This window comes from Medicago sativa, chromosome 2 (assembly GCF_051527215.1).
Source record: "Medicago sativa cultivar Bolivia chromosome 2, Bolivia_mono, whole genome shotgun sequence".
Classification (NCBI taxonomy): Eukaryota; Viridiplantae; Streptophyta; class Magnoliopsida; order Fabales; family Fabaceae; genus Medicago; species Medicago sativa.
In genome coordinates, this window is record NC_140750.1 from 34,253,296 (window position 1) to 34,269,326 (window position 16,031).

At 33.4% G+C, this 16,031-nt stretch overlaps 1 protein-coding gene and 1 pseudogene across 1 annotated transcript; both read right to left on the minus strand.

Annotated features, from left to right (window-relative positions):
- Positions 1-3,624: 3,624 nt before the first annotated feature.
- Positions 3,625-5,912, minus strand: LOC146946461 (calcium-dependent protein kinase 2-like; annotated as a pseudogene).
- A 2,169-nt stretch (positions 5,913-8,081) lies between these two features.
- LOC146946462 (endoplasmic reticulum oxidoreductin-2-like) lies at positions 8,082-14,272 on the minus strand. Its single transcript, XM_085744538.1, has 10 exons — positions 13,831-14,272; positions 12,755-12,886; positions 11,642-11,894; positions 11,297-11,407; positions 10,948-11,066; positions 10,538-10,642; positions 10,228-10,430; positions 9,573-9,696; positions 8,577-8,761; positions 8,082-8,482 (listed from the first exon to the last, which is right to left on the minus strand). Exons 1-9 carry the CDS (start codon positions 13,993-13,995, stop codon positions 8,579-8,581), a joined length of 1,395 nt encoding a protein of 464 aa, XP_085600664.1. The 5' UTR covers positions 13,996-14,272; the 3' UTR covers positions 8,082-8,482; positions 8,577-8,578.
- Positions 14,273-16,031: the final 1,759 nt, after the last annotated feature.

A 16,031-nucleotide genomic window follows, 5' to 3' on the forward strand; every position in this document is an offset into this window, starting at 1 on the left:
TTGTTTTTGAAGAATGATGGATGAATGAATCTTGGATCATACGTATGAAATATTGAGTAAGGTTAGTTATAAAAAGTTGTTTAGAACTATGAAATATTGAGTAAGGTTGGTTATAAAAAGTTATTTAGAAAATAGAGAACATGAAAAAACAAAATATGAAATACAATTATACAAAGTTCTATGAAATATTTTGTGACAATATGAATTTTTTTTAATTGTATTTTTAAATAAACCGATCAACCGAACCAATCCAAACCGAACCAAACCGATTTGTTTGGTTCGGATTTTTTTTTGAAAAAGTGTGAAAACCGAACCAATCCAAACCGATGAAGATTTCATCGGTTCGGACATTTTTTTGACTGAAAACCAATCCAAACCGAACCGTTACACCCCTATAGTGGGATGTACGCATTTGCTAGTTGAGGTAGAGTACGCTCAGCTTGAGGTGGAGTTGAACACACCGGTAATGGTACGACTATGGAGGACCTTGGGTGCTATGCTCTATGGTGAGCAAGGGATTTCTTCATAAGGTTGAAGAATGTATAGCACGACTTGCGGGATTACTCTAAAAAAAAGGCCAAGGGTGATTGGATGCAAGGAGACCTTCAAAGAAGCGGGAGATGTCCTGTGTTGAAGATGTCATGGTGAATGCTTGTGGAACTACCTAAAACTCCTAGTGTAGTTAGACTGCAAGGACTCTTCGAGAAGACGGAAGACGTTCCGATGGCTGAAGAGGTTGAGGTAAAGGCTTGTGGAACTACCTAAAATTCCTAGCGTAGTTGGACTGCAAGTACCTTCGAAAAGGCGGAAGACATTCCGATGACTGAAGGGATTAGGGTGTAAACTTGTGGAGCTACTTGGTGTAGTGGGAACAAGGGAAAGAGCAGCAATGATGGTTGATGTTAAATGGGCATCATCACTGATTTGAAGTCAAGGTGGAGAATTGTGAGAGTTAACTTAAAATCAGGATCTGCAGAAGCAACGTGGCACGATGGAGGTTTCAGTTTTTTGAGGCAAGTCACTGGAAATTTCGTGGCACGATGGGGTCGCATCGTGGCACGATGGTGCGTTGGCAGCAAATAACAGAAACGTATTTTCTGGTGCAGATTTGTTCCAAATTTTAAGCAAAACTTTTACTATAAATATAGACCTTGTATCAGACTATTTTGAGAGAGATAGAGGGGCTGAAACAAAGGTTTAGAAAGGCAACAACAAATCTAGGGTTTGTGTAGAGTTTGTCTCTTTGGAACAAACACTAGGGTTTGAGGGTTGATTCACCTTGGGAAACACTATTAGGATTGAGTCTCTTGGTTACGGGAAGAGGCTGGGATTTGGGTAGAATTAGGCGGGAGACTTATTCTTGTAATCCATGTCTTTTGTAACGTTACTCATCATAGAGTGAAACGGAGGGCTGCTCTCTCCCCCAGACTAGGTCAATTTGGACCGAACTGGGTCAACAAATTCTTTTGTGTTCTCTTCTTCTTTACTCTCGCTGTTGTTTTCTACTTTTGGCTTGTGATTATAACTGTTCCATACACTTTGATTTTGGTTGCTTAATTATCCCTTGCTCCACACATCAAGTTGTTATTGGTGTGGTTTTCTGCATAATAGCAATATTAACGAGGTTTTTACATTCTATTGATTTAGTATTTTTTGTAGCAACAACTGAAGGCATTCTAGATACACTATATTGTGCCAAATCTTGCAAAAATAGTTCTCATTGATGAAAACATTAGTTTAGTTAGCTTTGAATTGAAATATCAAATATTGAGATTAAACTTATAACCCAGTAAATCATTTTATGGCACAATGACTTGGTGGAACTTTTAATGAGAGGGCATCGTGAGAAAAAAATCTATTACTAGGGTCATAGTTTGAGCATTTGAATTGTACTCATGCCCTTTAAAAGACCATAGTATATCATGCTTCAAATTGTAAGCTTGGTTTGAGAAGGACAAGGCGCATACTTCATGATGTCCAACTTGTCTTATGTGCATTTACATTAATCAAAACTTAATAGTGTTCATACTGTTGGATTATCTCAGTTTGATGGTAATCATATTTGTTCATATACTTTGTTATATTATGTACGTTAACAATAATCATTGGTTGATAGCAATCACGTGTTGTTAGATTATGTGTAGAGAGCATTAATGCTTAGTTAGGCTCTGGTCTATGAAACTTTGAATAGCAAAGGTTGCGTTTTAACCCAACACTAGTTTTGTTGTTTTGATTAATTTCTAAAAGATCGCCATTCTTGCAAAAGTTACTCATTTTCTGTTCATGTCGGTAAAATCAACAAGACACCAAGTCAATGCAGGTTATTTCATAATTTCCGAGAATTAGAGCACCTTTAATTATTGTATAACCAGTTGAATTACTTTGAGCTGCATGAGGTTATCTCAAGAAAGAGGAAACTTTGGACCCACGGTACTAAGATCAAGGGATACTAGAAAGAAAATTACAACAAGGGTTTTATAATTCAATAAATATTTAATTCAAATGCTATAAGTAGTGATCCAAATGGAGACCATATCCATGTTGGACACTTCCGAATAACAAAATTTCTTTGTCTTTTGTCCAAGTTTTCTAGAACTTAATAAGAATATAATGTTAGCAGTGTCGTAAAGCTCAACTATTGTTAGTAGAGATGTTGGATTTGATTGTAGGGGTTTCGCGGGGAGTGGGTGATGATAGTTGGGTTTGGAGACCAGATGAAAGTGGTTCTTTTACAGTTAAATCGGCCTATGAACTTCTTGCTTCTTTGTTTCTGTCTAGTCCACAGATTACTTCTTTTTAGAGTTATATTTTTCAGAATATGTGGAAGAGTGCTGCCCCATCTAAAGTGTGTGCCTTCTCTTGGAAACTTTTGCGTGATAGGATCCGCACAAAGGCTAATCATGTGAAACGAAGGTTGTTACAAGAGTCTGACTCTAACATTCTGTTGTGCGGTTTGGCAAGTGAAAACTTTGTTCATCTATTCTTGCATTGTCGCTTTGCATCTTCGGTTTGGTTTGTGATGGCACGGTAGCTGGGAGTCGTGTTAATTAGCCCACCGGGCCTGTTCAGTGCTTTTGGTATGCTAATTGTCTATGGATCCGGTAAAAAGCAGAAAAGGCTAAGTTGATAGAGTGGTGATGGTTCTTGGAAAGGGTGACTAAATCTTCATGTCTGTTTACGAATGGTGTTGAAATCCGCGGTGGTGTTTTGTGCGGTGATGGTGGTACTTTTGTTAGTTTTGGTCTGGGATGCTTGCTACGTCAGGCTTTCTGCAGTCTGTTCTGTTGCAGGTTGGTAGTTGTCGGGGGTCTGGTTGTTGATGCTTGTGTGGTCTTCTTTGGTTTGGTTGGTTGCGAGATATGAGGAAAAGAAGAAAAAACGAAAATGACTATTCTAGAACGTGCACAATAGATTATCAATACATTATGGGAACTATAATATATAGATATGAGTTTTTACTTCCTCATACAGGTTAAGGAAATCATATTCCTCCTATGATTAACAATAAAAATAAAAGCATAACTCTATGATCTCATAGTCAACATTTTAATACAAAAATCCAGGCTCAAGACACTTGAAAAATATGACAGCCTGAAATTAAATGTACAAATAAATGTGTAACAATACTTCAATCTACTTTTTAGTACCATACGCGAGAAAACAACCTTGCTACAGAAATTGGGATTTCAAAGAGCCTCGACGTAATCACCAATCCACGAAGAAGTGTCTTGCATATTCTGTCAGATAACGGTATCTCATTCAATTGCCTTTCACGATCAATCACATGCGCATGTAAAATTGATTCCATTCACTAGATTTCTAACAGCTATCCCTGGTGTGGCATTCCACATCTTAACATTGCACAAAATTCCTCATAGCTTATTCTCCCATCCTGTTAGTTTAAGAATCATTAGCGATAACATTGATAATCTATAATAAATTTTTACTGATTAATTTATGAGTAGCTTACATTATCTGTAACCACCTCAGAAATTATTTCCTTTATTGTTGCTTTATCGCCTATTGCATGATCTACGATGGCAGTCTCCAATTCGTTTCTAGTAATAAGCCTGTCCGTGAAATTAGGGAAGCAAATGTCATTCTCAGCCATAATTTTATAATTTTAACAAGTTAAGCTTCTGTTTATTAACTAATCAAAGGTTATTAATTAAATCCTTAAATCATCCATGTGTTCCCCTCATTTTACGAATTTATACAGCAAGCAAGTCTTATCCCATTCACTGGGGTCAGCTACATGAATCAAATTACAACATAATGTTCTATCATAAGGGGAAAGAAGTGTTAGTACCGACCTATAAAAATTATAAGAGAGAATTGTTAGTACAAAAATGTTAACACATAAGGGGAAAGAAATTCCATCAATCTTGCAATACTCACCCACTATTGTCTTTATTAATACACCGGAATGCCTTGTAAAGATGTTCATCTCGTTCAAGCCTGTGCTTATACATTGTAGCCGATATGATCCATTCAAGATAGTCAATCAAGCCATTTCCATCAACTTCAGCCTGAGAAACATTATTCATTGAGTTTATAATAAGAGTCATGCATTCAATAGTTATGCTTTTCTTATGGATTTGTAGCTACTTACAGCTTCCATAAGTTGTTCCACTTCCGCCTCAGACAGTCTCGATCGAATTCGAGCCAAGCTTGTCTTCGATTCTTCATAGGTGATGGTGCCGCTACTATCAATGTCCATATTTTCAAACATTTTCTTGGACGTTTAATCTCTTCTGATAGATTTTCAGCCATAACCTAGAGAAATTTCAATTAAGTTGGTAATAGAAAAAAATATCCAAAAAAGATAAGATAGTATATGTAACTCAGAATGTTGAGATTACTCATATGCATGATGAAAAACAAAACACTTTACGGCCATCTAAGCTTCTAGAATGACAGTAGTATCCGTAAAGTTTAGCATTCAATATACCAGTTTTTCTGTTTTATGTCAACACAATAGACTAGTCTGAATGTGTTAATCTTCGATGAATGTTTGTACCAAAGAAATTTTACGAGAAACCAACACAATAAATTTATTGGTTTTTATACATCTTAATGGTGGTATTTGATCCATGCAGCTCAATCCAACTAATGAGATACGATTTGAGTGAAAGTAATATACCAGTCATAACAATGAATTTCATAATACCATTTCTACAGACATATTCCAGAACGAGTAAAAAAATGCATAACAATGAAACGAAAAACTTGCAATCTTCGAGACAATATCAAGGATCAATAAAAGAGGACATGAACATAGTTACTTCTGAATCAAGTTTGATTCCATACCTTCAACGCAAGTTTTGTGACCTTACTCATTGCCCTGAATTGTTTCATTCTAGATAGAGCTGCACTATCAATAGGTTTATAAGATTCCTCTCCACATTCTCTTATCCACGGGTGTTCTTGCCAAACAAATCATTAACCACAGTCAGGCCATGTGTAACAGAAAAGTTAGACAACAAAACAAAAATACAAATGAATGATGAGAATTTATACGAGGATTGAGCCAAATTAGTAACAGAAAAACACAAGCAAAACCAAATGCTGATAAAATAAAAAATTTGCACAGATTGCGCATATATAAATACAAAAACTGCACCTTCTTCAGTGAAGACAGATAGTCCAAAATCAATAGCCTTAAGTGCAAAACCATTATCCTTGATAGAGAGAAAGAAACTCTCCAGCTTTACGTCGCGGTGCATAACACCCATTATATGACAAATGTGCACAAGATTAACAATACCATGACAAATGGACGCAACAGCTCTTTCTGAGTAACACTCAGGCTGAGCAATAAATATTCTATCAAATATTTCCCCACCAGCACAAAGTTCCATCACAAGGTGCACATATAAGTGATCCTGGTAAGCACCTTTGAATTCCACCATATTTGGTTGGCCCGATAAATGTTGCAGAATTCGAATCTCTCTCCTAAAATTACAAACGTTAATGCAACATTTATAAAGGAAATTTTTTCTTTTAGTTATTTGAATCTCTTTTTCAATGTCATTAATAAAGAATAATTTTGTAAAAACACTCATAGTTTTTCTTTTCAACATAAGATTAATTATATTTTTTCCTTTTAAAAAAAAGATTAATTATATTTTTTAGTATTGCAAAAATGTCAAAACGACTTATAATAAAATACTAAGGACAACTTGACCAAAAAATTAAATAAATAAATAAATACTAAGGACAACATGCAAAATTTTATAATAATTTTTTGTTGTAAAATGAAAAATTGATCGTAAACAGTCTTATTATTTTTAGAGTAAATTACACTCTTAATCCCTAAGGTATGCTTAAATTACAATATCCTCCACCACCAAAAAAAAAAAAAAATTAAAATATCCTCCCATCTTGTGTCAAAACATACACTACCCTCCCTCTTAAGCAAAACATATTAGAAATAATTATACTCCCCTATCTTGCAAGAAGCTTGAATTCCATTCATCTATCTTCTAATGTTAAAATTTACACTTCACTTAATATTTTTTCTTTCTTTCTACAGTATAACAATGAAAATCTAACACATACATGCATGACGACGAAAAAAGGGTCCATGTCCATTTTATTATAATTAAATTTGAGATAGCTATGTATTTACCTTTTTTTAATCTCTTTTTCCGATGTTAATAATAAAGAATAATTTTGTAAAAGCACTCACAATTTCTCTTTCAAATACAAAATTAACTATATTTCTTAATCTGTGTGAGAATGTCAAGATGATTTATAATAAAATACGAATGAGCACATGCAAAATTTTCATCAAAAAGGAATTGATCATAATTAGTCTTATTCTATACTTTTAGTGTATTATTTAAATGATGGAGTTGTCTAATATGGATACGTCAAAAAATAACACTAAACCACCATACTTTTTTTATTGATGATCAATCTTTCCCTAGTACTTGATTTAATTTTCAACAGTAACTTATCATCTCCGGTCCTCAAGTTCTAACTCAGTTAGCAAAAATATTAAAATTGTTAGGTTGGACGTTGTGATTAGAGTTTGAACATGACTCATCTACTTGTGTGTGATTTTTCAATAATTATTTACGTTTTGTCTATCTACACAAAACAAAACGTGTCATTTCCCATTTATACCACTTTGTACTTCACCTATATATATAATATTTCCTATTTAGTGTTTTTTTATTTATTAAAAATTTAAATTGTATCATTACTCATAGCAATTTATTATGAAGTGTTAAAAATGGAAAATGGAAAATAGAAACTTAATATAAATGTATCTCTATATCAACTAAGTAATTGGGAAGAAAAATGCAGATCAAGATTGAAATCAACAAACTCTACAATCATTCATTAATATTCTCCCAATTGCAAGTGTTAAAAGACAAACACCGCAACCAAAGTTCAGCCTAAATCTGCATAATGTTCTGGCCCCAGAAAGAAAAAAAAGAAGATAGAAAGCACTGATTTTTTATCGAGCAGAGTCACTGATTTTTTATCGAGCAGAGTCACTGATTTTTTTCTCTTTTTTTGGTTGCTTGGATTTGGCTCTCCCAAATCTCTCAAGAGGAATGAGAAGAGTGGATCAATAAACACAAATAACTTCCCTCCCAACTCTCTCCCAAATCGCAGCAAGAACAACATCCTCAAACCGCGATGATCCTGTCGAAGCCGAGTGTAAGCGAACATGAAAAGAGCGTCGCCGGCAAGAACGAGGTGGTGGAAAGAAGAGGAGAGAGTGTCGCATGCCGTCAGTGATGGTGTTGGAGCAAAGAGGATACAATATTGTATGGCCGTCACCGGTGGTGTTGGAGCCCCATGGGTGTTGGAGAAGGATGAAAGGTGTTTTCTAAGATTAGGTATTTCAATTTTGGGGTTTGAGTTTTGATTGATGAAATTGGGAAAAGAAATTGAAAAACAAAGGAAGAGTGGTTGGAGGCTTCATGTGTGGCGCTTACATGACTTCCTTCGTTAGTCTAGTCAGCGCATAATTGACGGCAACGACCAAACATGCAAAGAGCAAAATTGTTGGGGACTAAAATATAATAAAATTAAAGTAGGAATTAATGTTGAAAGCTCGCATATTTGTAGGGACATGAAACATATTTAACACAGAGATAAATAATATTACAGATACAATACAGATCAGCCTGTTCAAGTATATTTCCCTTAATTAAACTACATATCTGTGCGCATTGTTACTCAATGTGATTCTTCCCATTTTCTTTTGGTGAAAAGTATTTTGTACATAACAAAATCTTGCAACAGACTGTTCCACAAAATTAGTGGGATTCTACTCCCAAATAACACATTTTCTATTACTTTCATATTTGTATTCAAATATTATTTATTATTTATTTTGTGAACATGTTACATACATTACTTTCACATCCTTGGAAAATTTCAAACCATGATCATGGTTTCTAATCCTAATCTTTGTAGTAATGTGAGTAAGTGAAAACCTAACTGTCACACCAACTGCTTCCTGCAGAAATAAAATGAAATGCTCAGTTATCTACATCAAACAAGTAAATCAACAATACCCTACAAATACTCAGAAGAGAGAATGTTATAGTCACCTCTAAGTTTGAAGTATACGGGACCATATTTTTCTCAAGGAGCCAATAAGCTTTGTATGGCCAAAAAGATGTCCTTCCGTGATTCTTTCGGCAGTAGGTCCCATTTCATGAACGAATTTGACAGATTCTGACAGTCTATTGAGAAGATTCATCAATGCGATTACTTCATTCCTTTGTAGTTGTAGCTGAAAGACCATCAAATTCAACGTCAATTCAGTTCAGTTGTTCATAGCAAGCAATATAAAAATATTTGAAAACAGAAGAAATAAAACAGAATGTATGGTAAATTTCTCTTACCTACATAAATATGCATTTTTGTTCGAATTACTACTATCATATCCTTATTTTGTGAGGAACTTAGGATAGCGGGTTGGGCCTAAGCCCCATATAAGAGCTGAGCATGGGAGTTTGGAGAGTATAGCGTATGTGTCACTTAGTGAGGATAGGCAACAAAATATAGGGGAGAGAAAATGGAAAGGAGAGCATTCGGTATCTTTTTAGTTGGAAACCTTATAATTTTAGCAGAGAGAGAAATGTATCTTCTCTTCTCTCTGGAGCTTTTGCTCTAGGGTTACAGGAGGTTTCCTTCTGTAATACATCTACTTTGGTAATCAATAATTCAACCTGTAGTTCTCTTCGATTTGGGTTCGTACCATCATACGATTTTGTAAAACTATTGGGTGTTGAAAGTTTAAACATGGAAAGAAAAAACAAAACAACTATATATATATATATATATATATATATATATATATATATATATATATATATATATTGTATTAATGCAAACAACTGGAAATTTTAACTACATATGCAGATACTAGCCACAGAAAGAACTACAAACCTCACAATGATATACGAGATAAAAATCCACTAGATTACAATTTCATATGTCTGGAAGGATAGGTGAATGGAATAAAGAAATATGTGTTTGACTTCAGGATTTAAATGCATATGCATAAAGGAAGCAAAAACAACATTAACCGATGTACTTACTGTTTGAACCAAGTTTTCTGGACCATCATCAGAGAAGAGAATCTTTAATGCTGTTCCAAGACCAAGAACCTGGAGCTTTCCCCATAATCGACACTTCTCACACCCTACACAATCCATCAACGCACTGCATACCACAGAAATAATTCCATTGCCATGAGTCAAACAATGATAAATTGAATCAGCAATATAACAAAGCAGATACAAGAACTGTTTGTTTGCAGTATAAAGATATATATATATATATATATGTTCAAATAAGCAATTAAAAATTCCAGATAAACCAACTTTCAGAAAATGAGAAAATAAAATTCTAAAACACAGACAATAGAAGGCAGAATACATACCACAGGACAAAAATTACTTTTTTTTTTTTGGTGGTGTCCGGGGTTAGAACCACGGACCTTGCATTGTCCCTACCAACTGAGCTAAGCTCACGAGGACAGACAAAAATTACTTTAGGCAAAACAATATATATATATATATATATATATATATAAAATAAAATAAAAAAAAACGTTTTGCAAACCATAGAAAAATCTGTTAATCTATGGTCTTTCCTACACATTCATTAGCATATAAAGCACATCCACTGTGCAAGTCAACAAAGGATTTAGTTAAAATGAGAGCAGTGTTGCCCATTAGTTTTAGTTAATACCTAATGTTTCTGAATTGATGTTGAATTTTTTGTTTTAGCTCAGGTCCACTTTGTCCTTTCCACAACTTGGCTTCATCAAATGGAACTGGGCATGCAGCTTGAAGCTTGGGGTTGTAAAGTAGCTGTTTTATCAAGGATTCTGTTTTAAGGTCCTCATTAGGGTTACTCGTGTTGTACTCAGCCTGCTCAAGATAATCTGCAGCCTACAGTGATATGTATATTGCATCAATAATACATTTAACTGTAAATTCTAGAAGAAGAAAAATAATATCAAGATCAATCAATTAAAATCAAGGCAAATTATACTCACTTTGGTTACTGCTCGCAGGACAAAGAGAAAAGTGAAATACAAATTTCTGACACGATCGGGGTATTGAAGGACTCGGTCATACATCAAAGTAAGATTTTGGCCCCACTGCAATAATAAAAAGGAAGGAAAGAAGTCAGTATCTTCTTAAGTTAAAATGATTTGCATTAGAGAAACAATTTATAGTGTTGCCAAATTATTTCAGTGCATAAGAAAAAAGCATTTTACAAAGGTCCAATACACCAAAACAAAATTGAATAAATTATAATTTTAACATTGAACATAAAACGCATAACAGAAGACTACCGACATGCTTAAATCTGCAATACTGTATTGGTTCCACAAAAGCAACGAAAATGTTTATTTAGAAACAGAAAATCAGCTACTTCAGAGAAGAGGAAAACAAGATTTACCGTATTGCTAGCTTCTTCAAGTAGGTAATCAGCAGCAATATGTACTGATATGGAGGAGTGAAGACCTGATATCAATTTATACAAAATCTTTTCCTCTTGGCATGATTCTTGCGAAAGATCTACAAAAGACAGACATTTCTAGTTATAAATATACACACCTTACATAATACTCGTGACATCAGTTTCGGTTCCTCTTCTACGATAATTATATTGATCCGTTTCAAAATATCTTTCAATCAAGATATAAATGTTAAGAATAGACTAATATTCACTGCACAATTGACCAATCAGATATTAGATTGTTAAAAAAAAGTGCAACATTTACTGGTCTTTTCTGAAGACGACTTACATTTGGGGCAGTTCTCAGAGTAGACAGCATCCCATATCCTTCTTGCAGATGTACCGGTGTAACCAGTATATCTTTCAGGATTCAGTTGAAGATTCACATATGTCATCTCATCTGTAAATGCAACCAGTAAGACAATTATTTTCTAAAAAAAAAAATTTATATACATTATAAAATGATTTAATTGGATATGTAAACAGTGTAAAAGATGAAGTATTTTACACTGCATGTGAGTTCCATTGTGCTACTAATACCTTTTTAAAAGGTATACTATATAATATTTCACAGTTACTTATGATAAACAGAAAATATTCACACTTGAACTAGTAGACAGACAGAGTAGCGCACCATCGTCTGTCTCATCATCATTTGTCCATGGATTGTCTATTTCTGGCCATCCTGTGAAAGCTTTACTATCCAAAGTACGGTCAACAGCTGCCTCAGGTTTTCCTTCTTGACAAACAAGATCATTCAACGGAAGGCGCTTAGGCTTCTTAAATGACTCTGGGAATTCATTTTCTGGGCATTCACATACACTGCAGTCCCGCAACCGGCACATACCATCATCAGGCCAAAAAGGGCAGTCACACCATAGCTTAGCCTACACAAATTTCATCTACTAATATTTAGCGCATAAGAAGCACATGAGGGTTGACAGAAGGGAAAAATAAGAAACAATTTAGTAATAACATTTCTACATTTAGTGCATTGAGAGTTATTCATGTTTTTTTTTTCTAACGGCAAAATTTATAATAACCAAGTCCCTGCAGAAGACAAACAGAGACCGGCAAGACAGAAACAACATAGCAAAGGGCACCGTATATAGGCAGAACACCCAAAAGAAAACTCATACACCTTGTACATCAAAAACAGATCTCACATCATGCAAGCATAATCCTCAACACCATTCACAGTTCAAACTTTGTATATCAATTTAATTAATATTCATTGTAATTTTGATTTTCATACTTAACAATGGTAGAAAGTTAAATATTTAAAATCCATAATTCTGGTTAGAATAGTTTGAGCTAAAGCACAAGATTCAGTTGATAATGCAGATGGCAGCACATTGACTCGATTATAATGCTTTAAAATGCTTTTACAACAGATGGAGTTCTTTCTCATTTCTCATTTCTCATATTGTTCATCAAATCAAAATTTAAAAAAGAATCAATAATAAAGCTGGAACATAGAATTCTATTAAAACTCCTTTTCTAGAAAGGCCTCTCGGAATTCCAATTCTAAATTGTGTTGTTGGATGAATGGGATACTATCAATCATTACCAGTCATTATAGAGGTAAAAGAAATCAATACTACTAATTCAACATAGAAAATAAAACAAAAATGTTTCTTGTAAACCTAATGTTTTAATCGATTGCAATTAAGTATAAGCATCAACAATATCAAAGAGGATGTTTGCAAACACAAAATGTAGATATAAGAAATGACAACAAGCGAACCTTAAAATACCGAAAGAATGGGGTTTTCACGAGCTCTTGGAGAGATGGGTACAACACTTCCTCGTTAAGATTGTCCACAGTTTCATAATCACAACAACAATCCTCCACCATACCACTATACTTCGGTGTACCCTGCAACAGTCACACAGAAAAATTCTAGACTATTAATTCAACGAAAATTGATTAGACAAAATTTCTAGCCACACAACACCAGTGTTATCAATTGCAGATCACAAAAAAATAGTACTTTGTTCAATTTCCACTACACAATAGTGTTATAGCTACTATCTGACAACGTGTACAAAATCGGATAACATAAGCAGTTTGTTATAATCCCACTACACTATAGTAGCGCCTATTGACAACACTGCAAAACACAGAAAACAATTTATGCAAAACACCTCCCTGGATTTCTACCGTAGACAAACACATTACTTTCATAAACCATTTGGATCAGCTTATAGCATAAGCGCTTATGTACAAGCTACCTCTATAATAAAAGACGAAAATAACATTGTTTTCATCTAAACCTATGAAGCACGGACACTTCTTGGTTTAGCCGTGTCCCGTTGTCGGACACAATACGACACCGACACATATAAATTACACTGAATTATGTGATTTTCTCAAATTATTAGCGGTGTCGGCGTGTCCGTGTCCGTGTCGTGTCCTGTGTCTGTATCCGTGTTTCATTGATCTAAACAATAAGCTATTTTCATTAGCTATTTTGGAGAACTTATGAAAATAAGCTGAAAACTGCTTATGAACATGTCATAAGCTCAAACAGTCTCACAAATGTTTATGTCAGTGGAGAAACTCAAATAAGTCAATCCAAATGCTTATTTGACAACATTGCATGGCGCAGAAAACAATTCAAACAGAATTTACAGCAAGAATTTTACATAACAATAAATCATCAAGAATTGAAATAAATTATCAAAATCAAGATTAAAAAAACGTAATTTACATGAATCACACAATGCATTAAGATTCAGGATTTCACAATTCAGCAAAACACAAAAACATGTATGCATGGATCTGAAAGAAAGAAGAATCAAGTGAGAAATTGAATATACCATAGCACACTGACATGCTTTTCCAATGACACCAAAAAGAGAAATTTTTGAAGAAGTTCTTGAAGAAATGGAAATTGCAACAATGGCAGCAATAAGAGGAATAACAACCCAAACCCATTTCCCTCCAAAACCCTTATTTTTCTTCTTCAACTCTGAATTCACCATCACGCTTCTTCTTTTTCTTCTTTTTCGCTATAAGAGAAACGAGTCAACACGCTGAATCACGAGTCAACGCGTTTTATTCTCCGGTGCAGAATCGCCGGAGAAGAAGATCGGTGCAGATTGATGAAACGGGTCGGGCTTCGTGACCCGTTTATTCTAAGAAACAAAAAACGGGTGCAAGTAGTAATAAGAGAGTAACGAAACGCGTCGTTTTGATTGAATCCTTTACTATCTCTGAAACGTTCGAAAATATTTTTGTATATGGAAGAAGCAGTTGTATGAATAATAACGAATGAAAAATAAATAAATAGAAAAAATATAGTTGAGATGATGAAGTAAAGTAAAAATTATGGGCGTTGTTGATGGTTTTATTTTTACCCTTTTGGGTAAGAATGAATATTCTACAAAATCTAAGTCATAGGTTTCTTGTCCAAAAAGAAAGAGGTTTTTTTATCCTTACAAAATTACCTTTTTTCTTTATATTATTAATTTTATTCTTTATCCCTTTAGAGATCACCGTCCTACAAATATACAATTTTATTACCAACTTATTTTTTGTTTAGAAGAATTTTATTATCAACTTCAATGACGATTAAAATGGGATTTAGGTTTTTTAAACAAGATTTCGAGTTTGAATATTTTGCAAGAATATAACGTGGTTGAAAAGAGACGTCTATTTAAAGTTGTTAGTTTTTTTTTTTTAACAAAGATTATACATTACCAAATTTGTCGTTAATTTACGTAACATCCCTTGAATCTGATCATGAGAGATCTTTTTCAATTTAATTAGAGGTCTTGATTCGAATTCAATCATATGTTAAGCGGAGTTTTGTCATATATCATATAGTCTTACTCGAGTTAAAAGATAAGTATTTACATTTACACGTAAAAAGTATCTGATTAAAATAGATTCCTACGCATTTTGACATATGATATTATTAAAAAATTATCTCAAGACTAAGAGTAATATTCAAGAGACTTTTTTCTAGAAAAATTAAGAGACTTTACGTTAGTGAAAAATAATCCAGAGATTTTAGATTAACTAGTAGATTGATAAAACCATTTCATAATTGAGTCAAAAAATTAAAAAGCTTCCCAAATCGGACACAATTCATATTTCATATTGACCAAGTAAATTACACTAGTACTTTACAATTCTTATCTCATAAAGCATGCAATAATAATAACCAGTAAATTACACTACTTTACGATATTTATCTCATAAAGCATGCAATTTTATTATTTTTTATTCAAAAGAAAAAAATTTCCTAGAGAATATTATAAAGAATGTTATGTTAATTAACATAAAGACACACTAAAAAAACTAATCACGACCATAATTTTTACTCAAAAAAACATAAAAACACACTAAAAAATGAATTAAAATTAAAAAAAAAGAGTAATTTAAAAATTTATTAACAATAGATTGATCCAAATAATAAGGAATTTAAATTCTTAAGTATGTGATCAGAGATTCGTTTTTCAACTCATTCATAAAAAAATATGGTTGAACGAGAAGAACCTACATTGTGTGCCCCATAGGTTCTTTGACGTAGATTAGTTATTGTTAAGCGGCGGTGAAAACTTCGTATCAATAAATATCATAGTAACCCAAAAAAAATTAATTAATTTTTTTCTACATTTACTTCAAAACTTGTTTTCGCACGATTAATTTAAAATAAAATTATTAATGCAATTCAAAACTTTTTATTTTCTTTGACAAATAATACAATTCAACACTTAAAAAATAAGGGGGGAAAAAAGAATGTAGAAGGAAACAAAGTCAATTTTGGACACCCTTATATTTATTGAGAAGAAGGTCGGCCAAATTTGATGGACTTTCGTATCCGCGTTATTGGATATGGTTACTATAGAGCCAAGCCATCGACATAATTAAATACAGTTGATGTGATGTATAGTCGGTAGAAGTTAGTTGATATTTGGTGTTCTTATTAAATTTGAAATGTATTTAATTTGATGGATTTAATTTTGTATGTACTAATAATATAAAACTAGTTGTGATCGAAAAAAAAATAATA

Coding starts and splice junctions, on each gene's coding strand:
- LOC146946462 (XM_085744538.1), bottom strand. CDS start 13,995: ATGGTGAATTCAGAGTTGAAGAAGAAAAATAAGGGTTTTGGAGGGAAA. Junction 11,067..11,296: donor CTCTGAGAACTGCCCCAAAT/GTAAGTCGTCTT, acceptor TGTCTTTTGTAG/ATCTTTCGCAAGAATCATGC. Junction 8,762..9,572: donor CAGAAAACTTGGTTCAAACA/GTAAGTACATCG, acceptor ATGGTCTTTCAG/CTACAACTACAAAGGAATGA.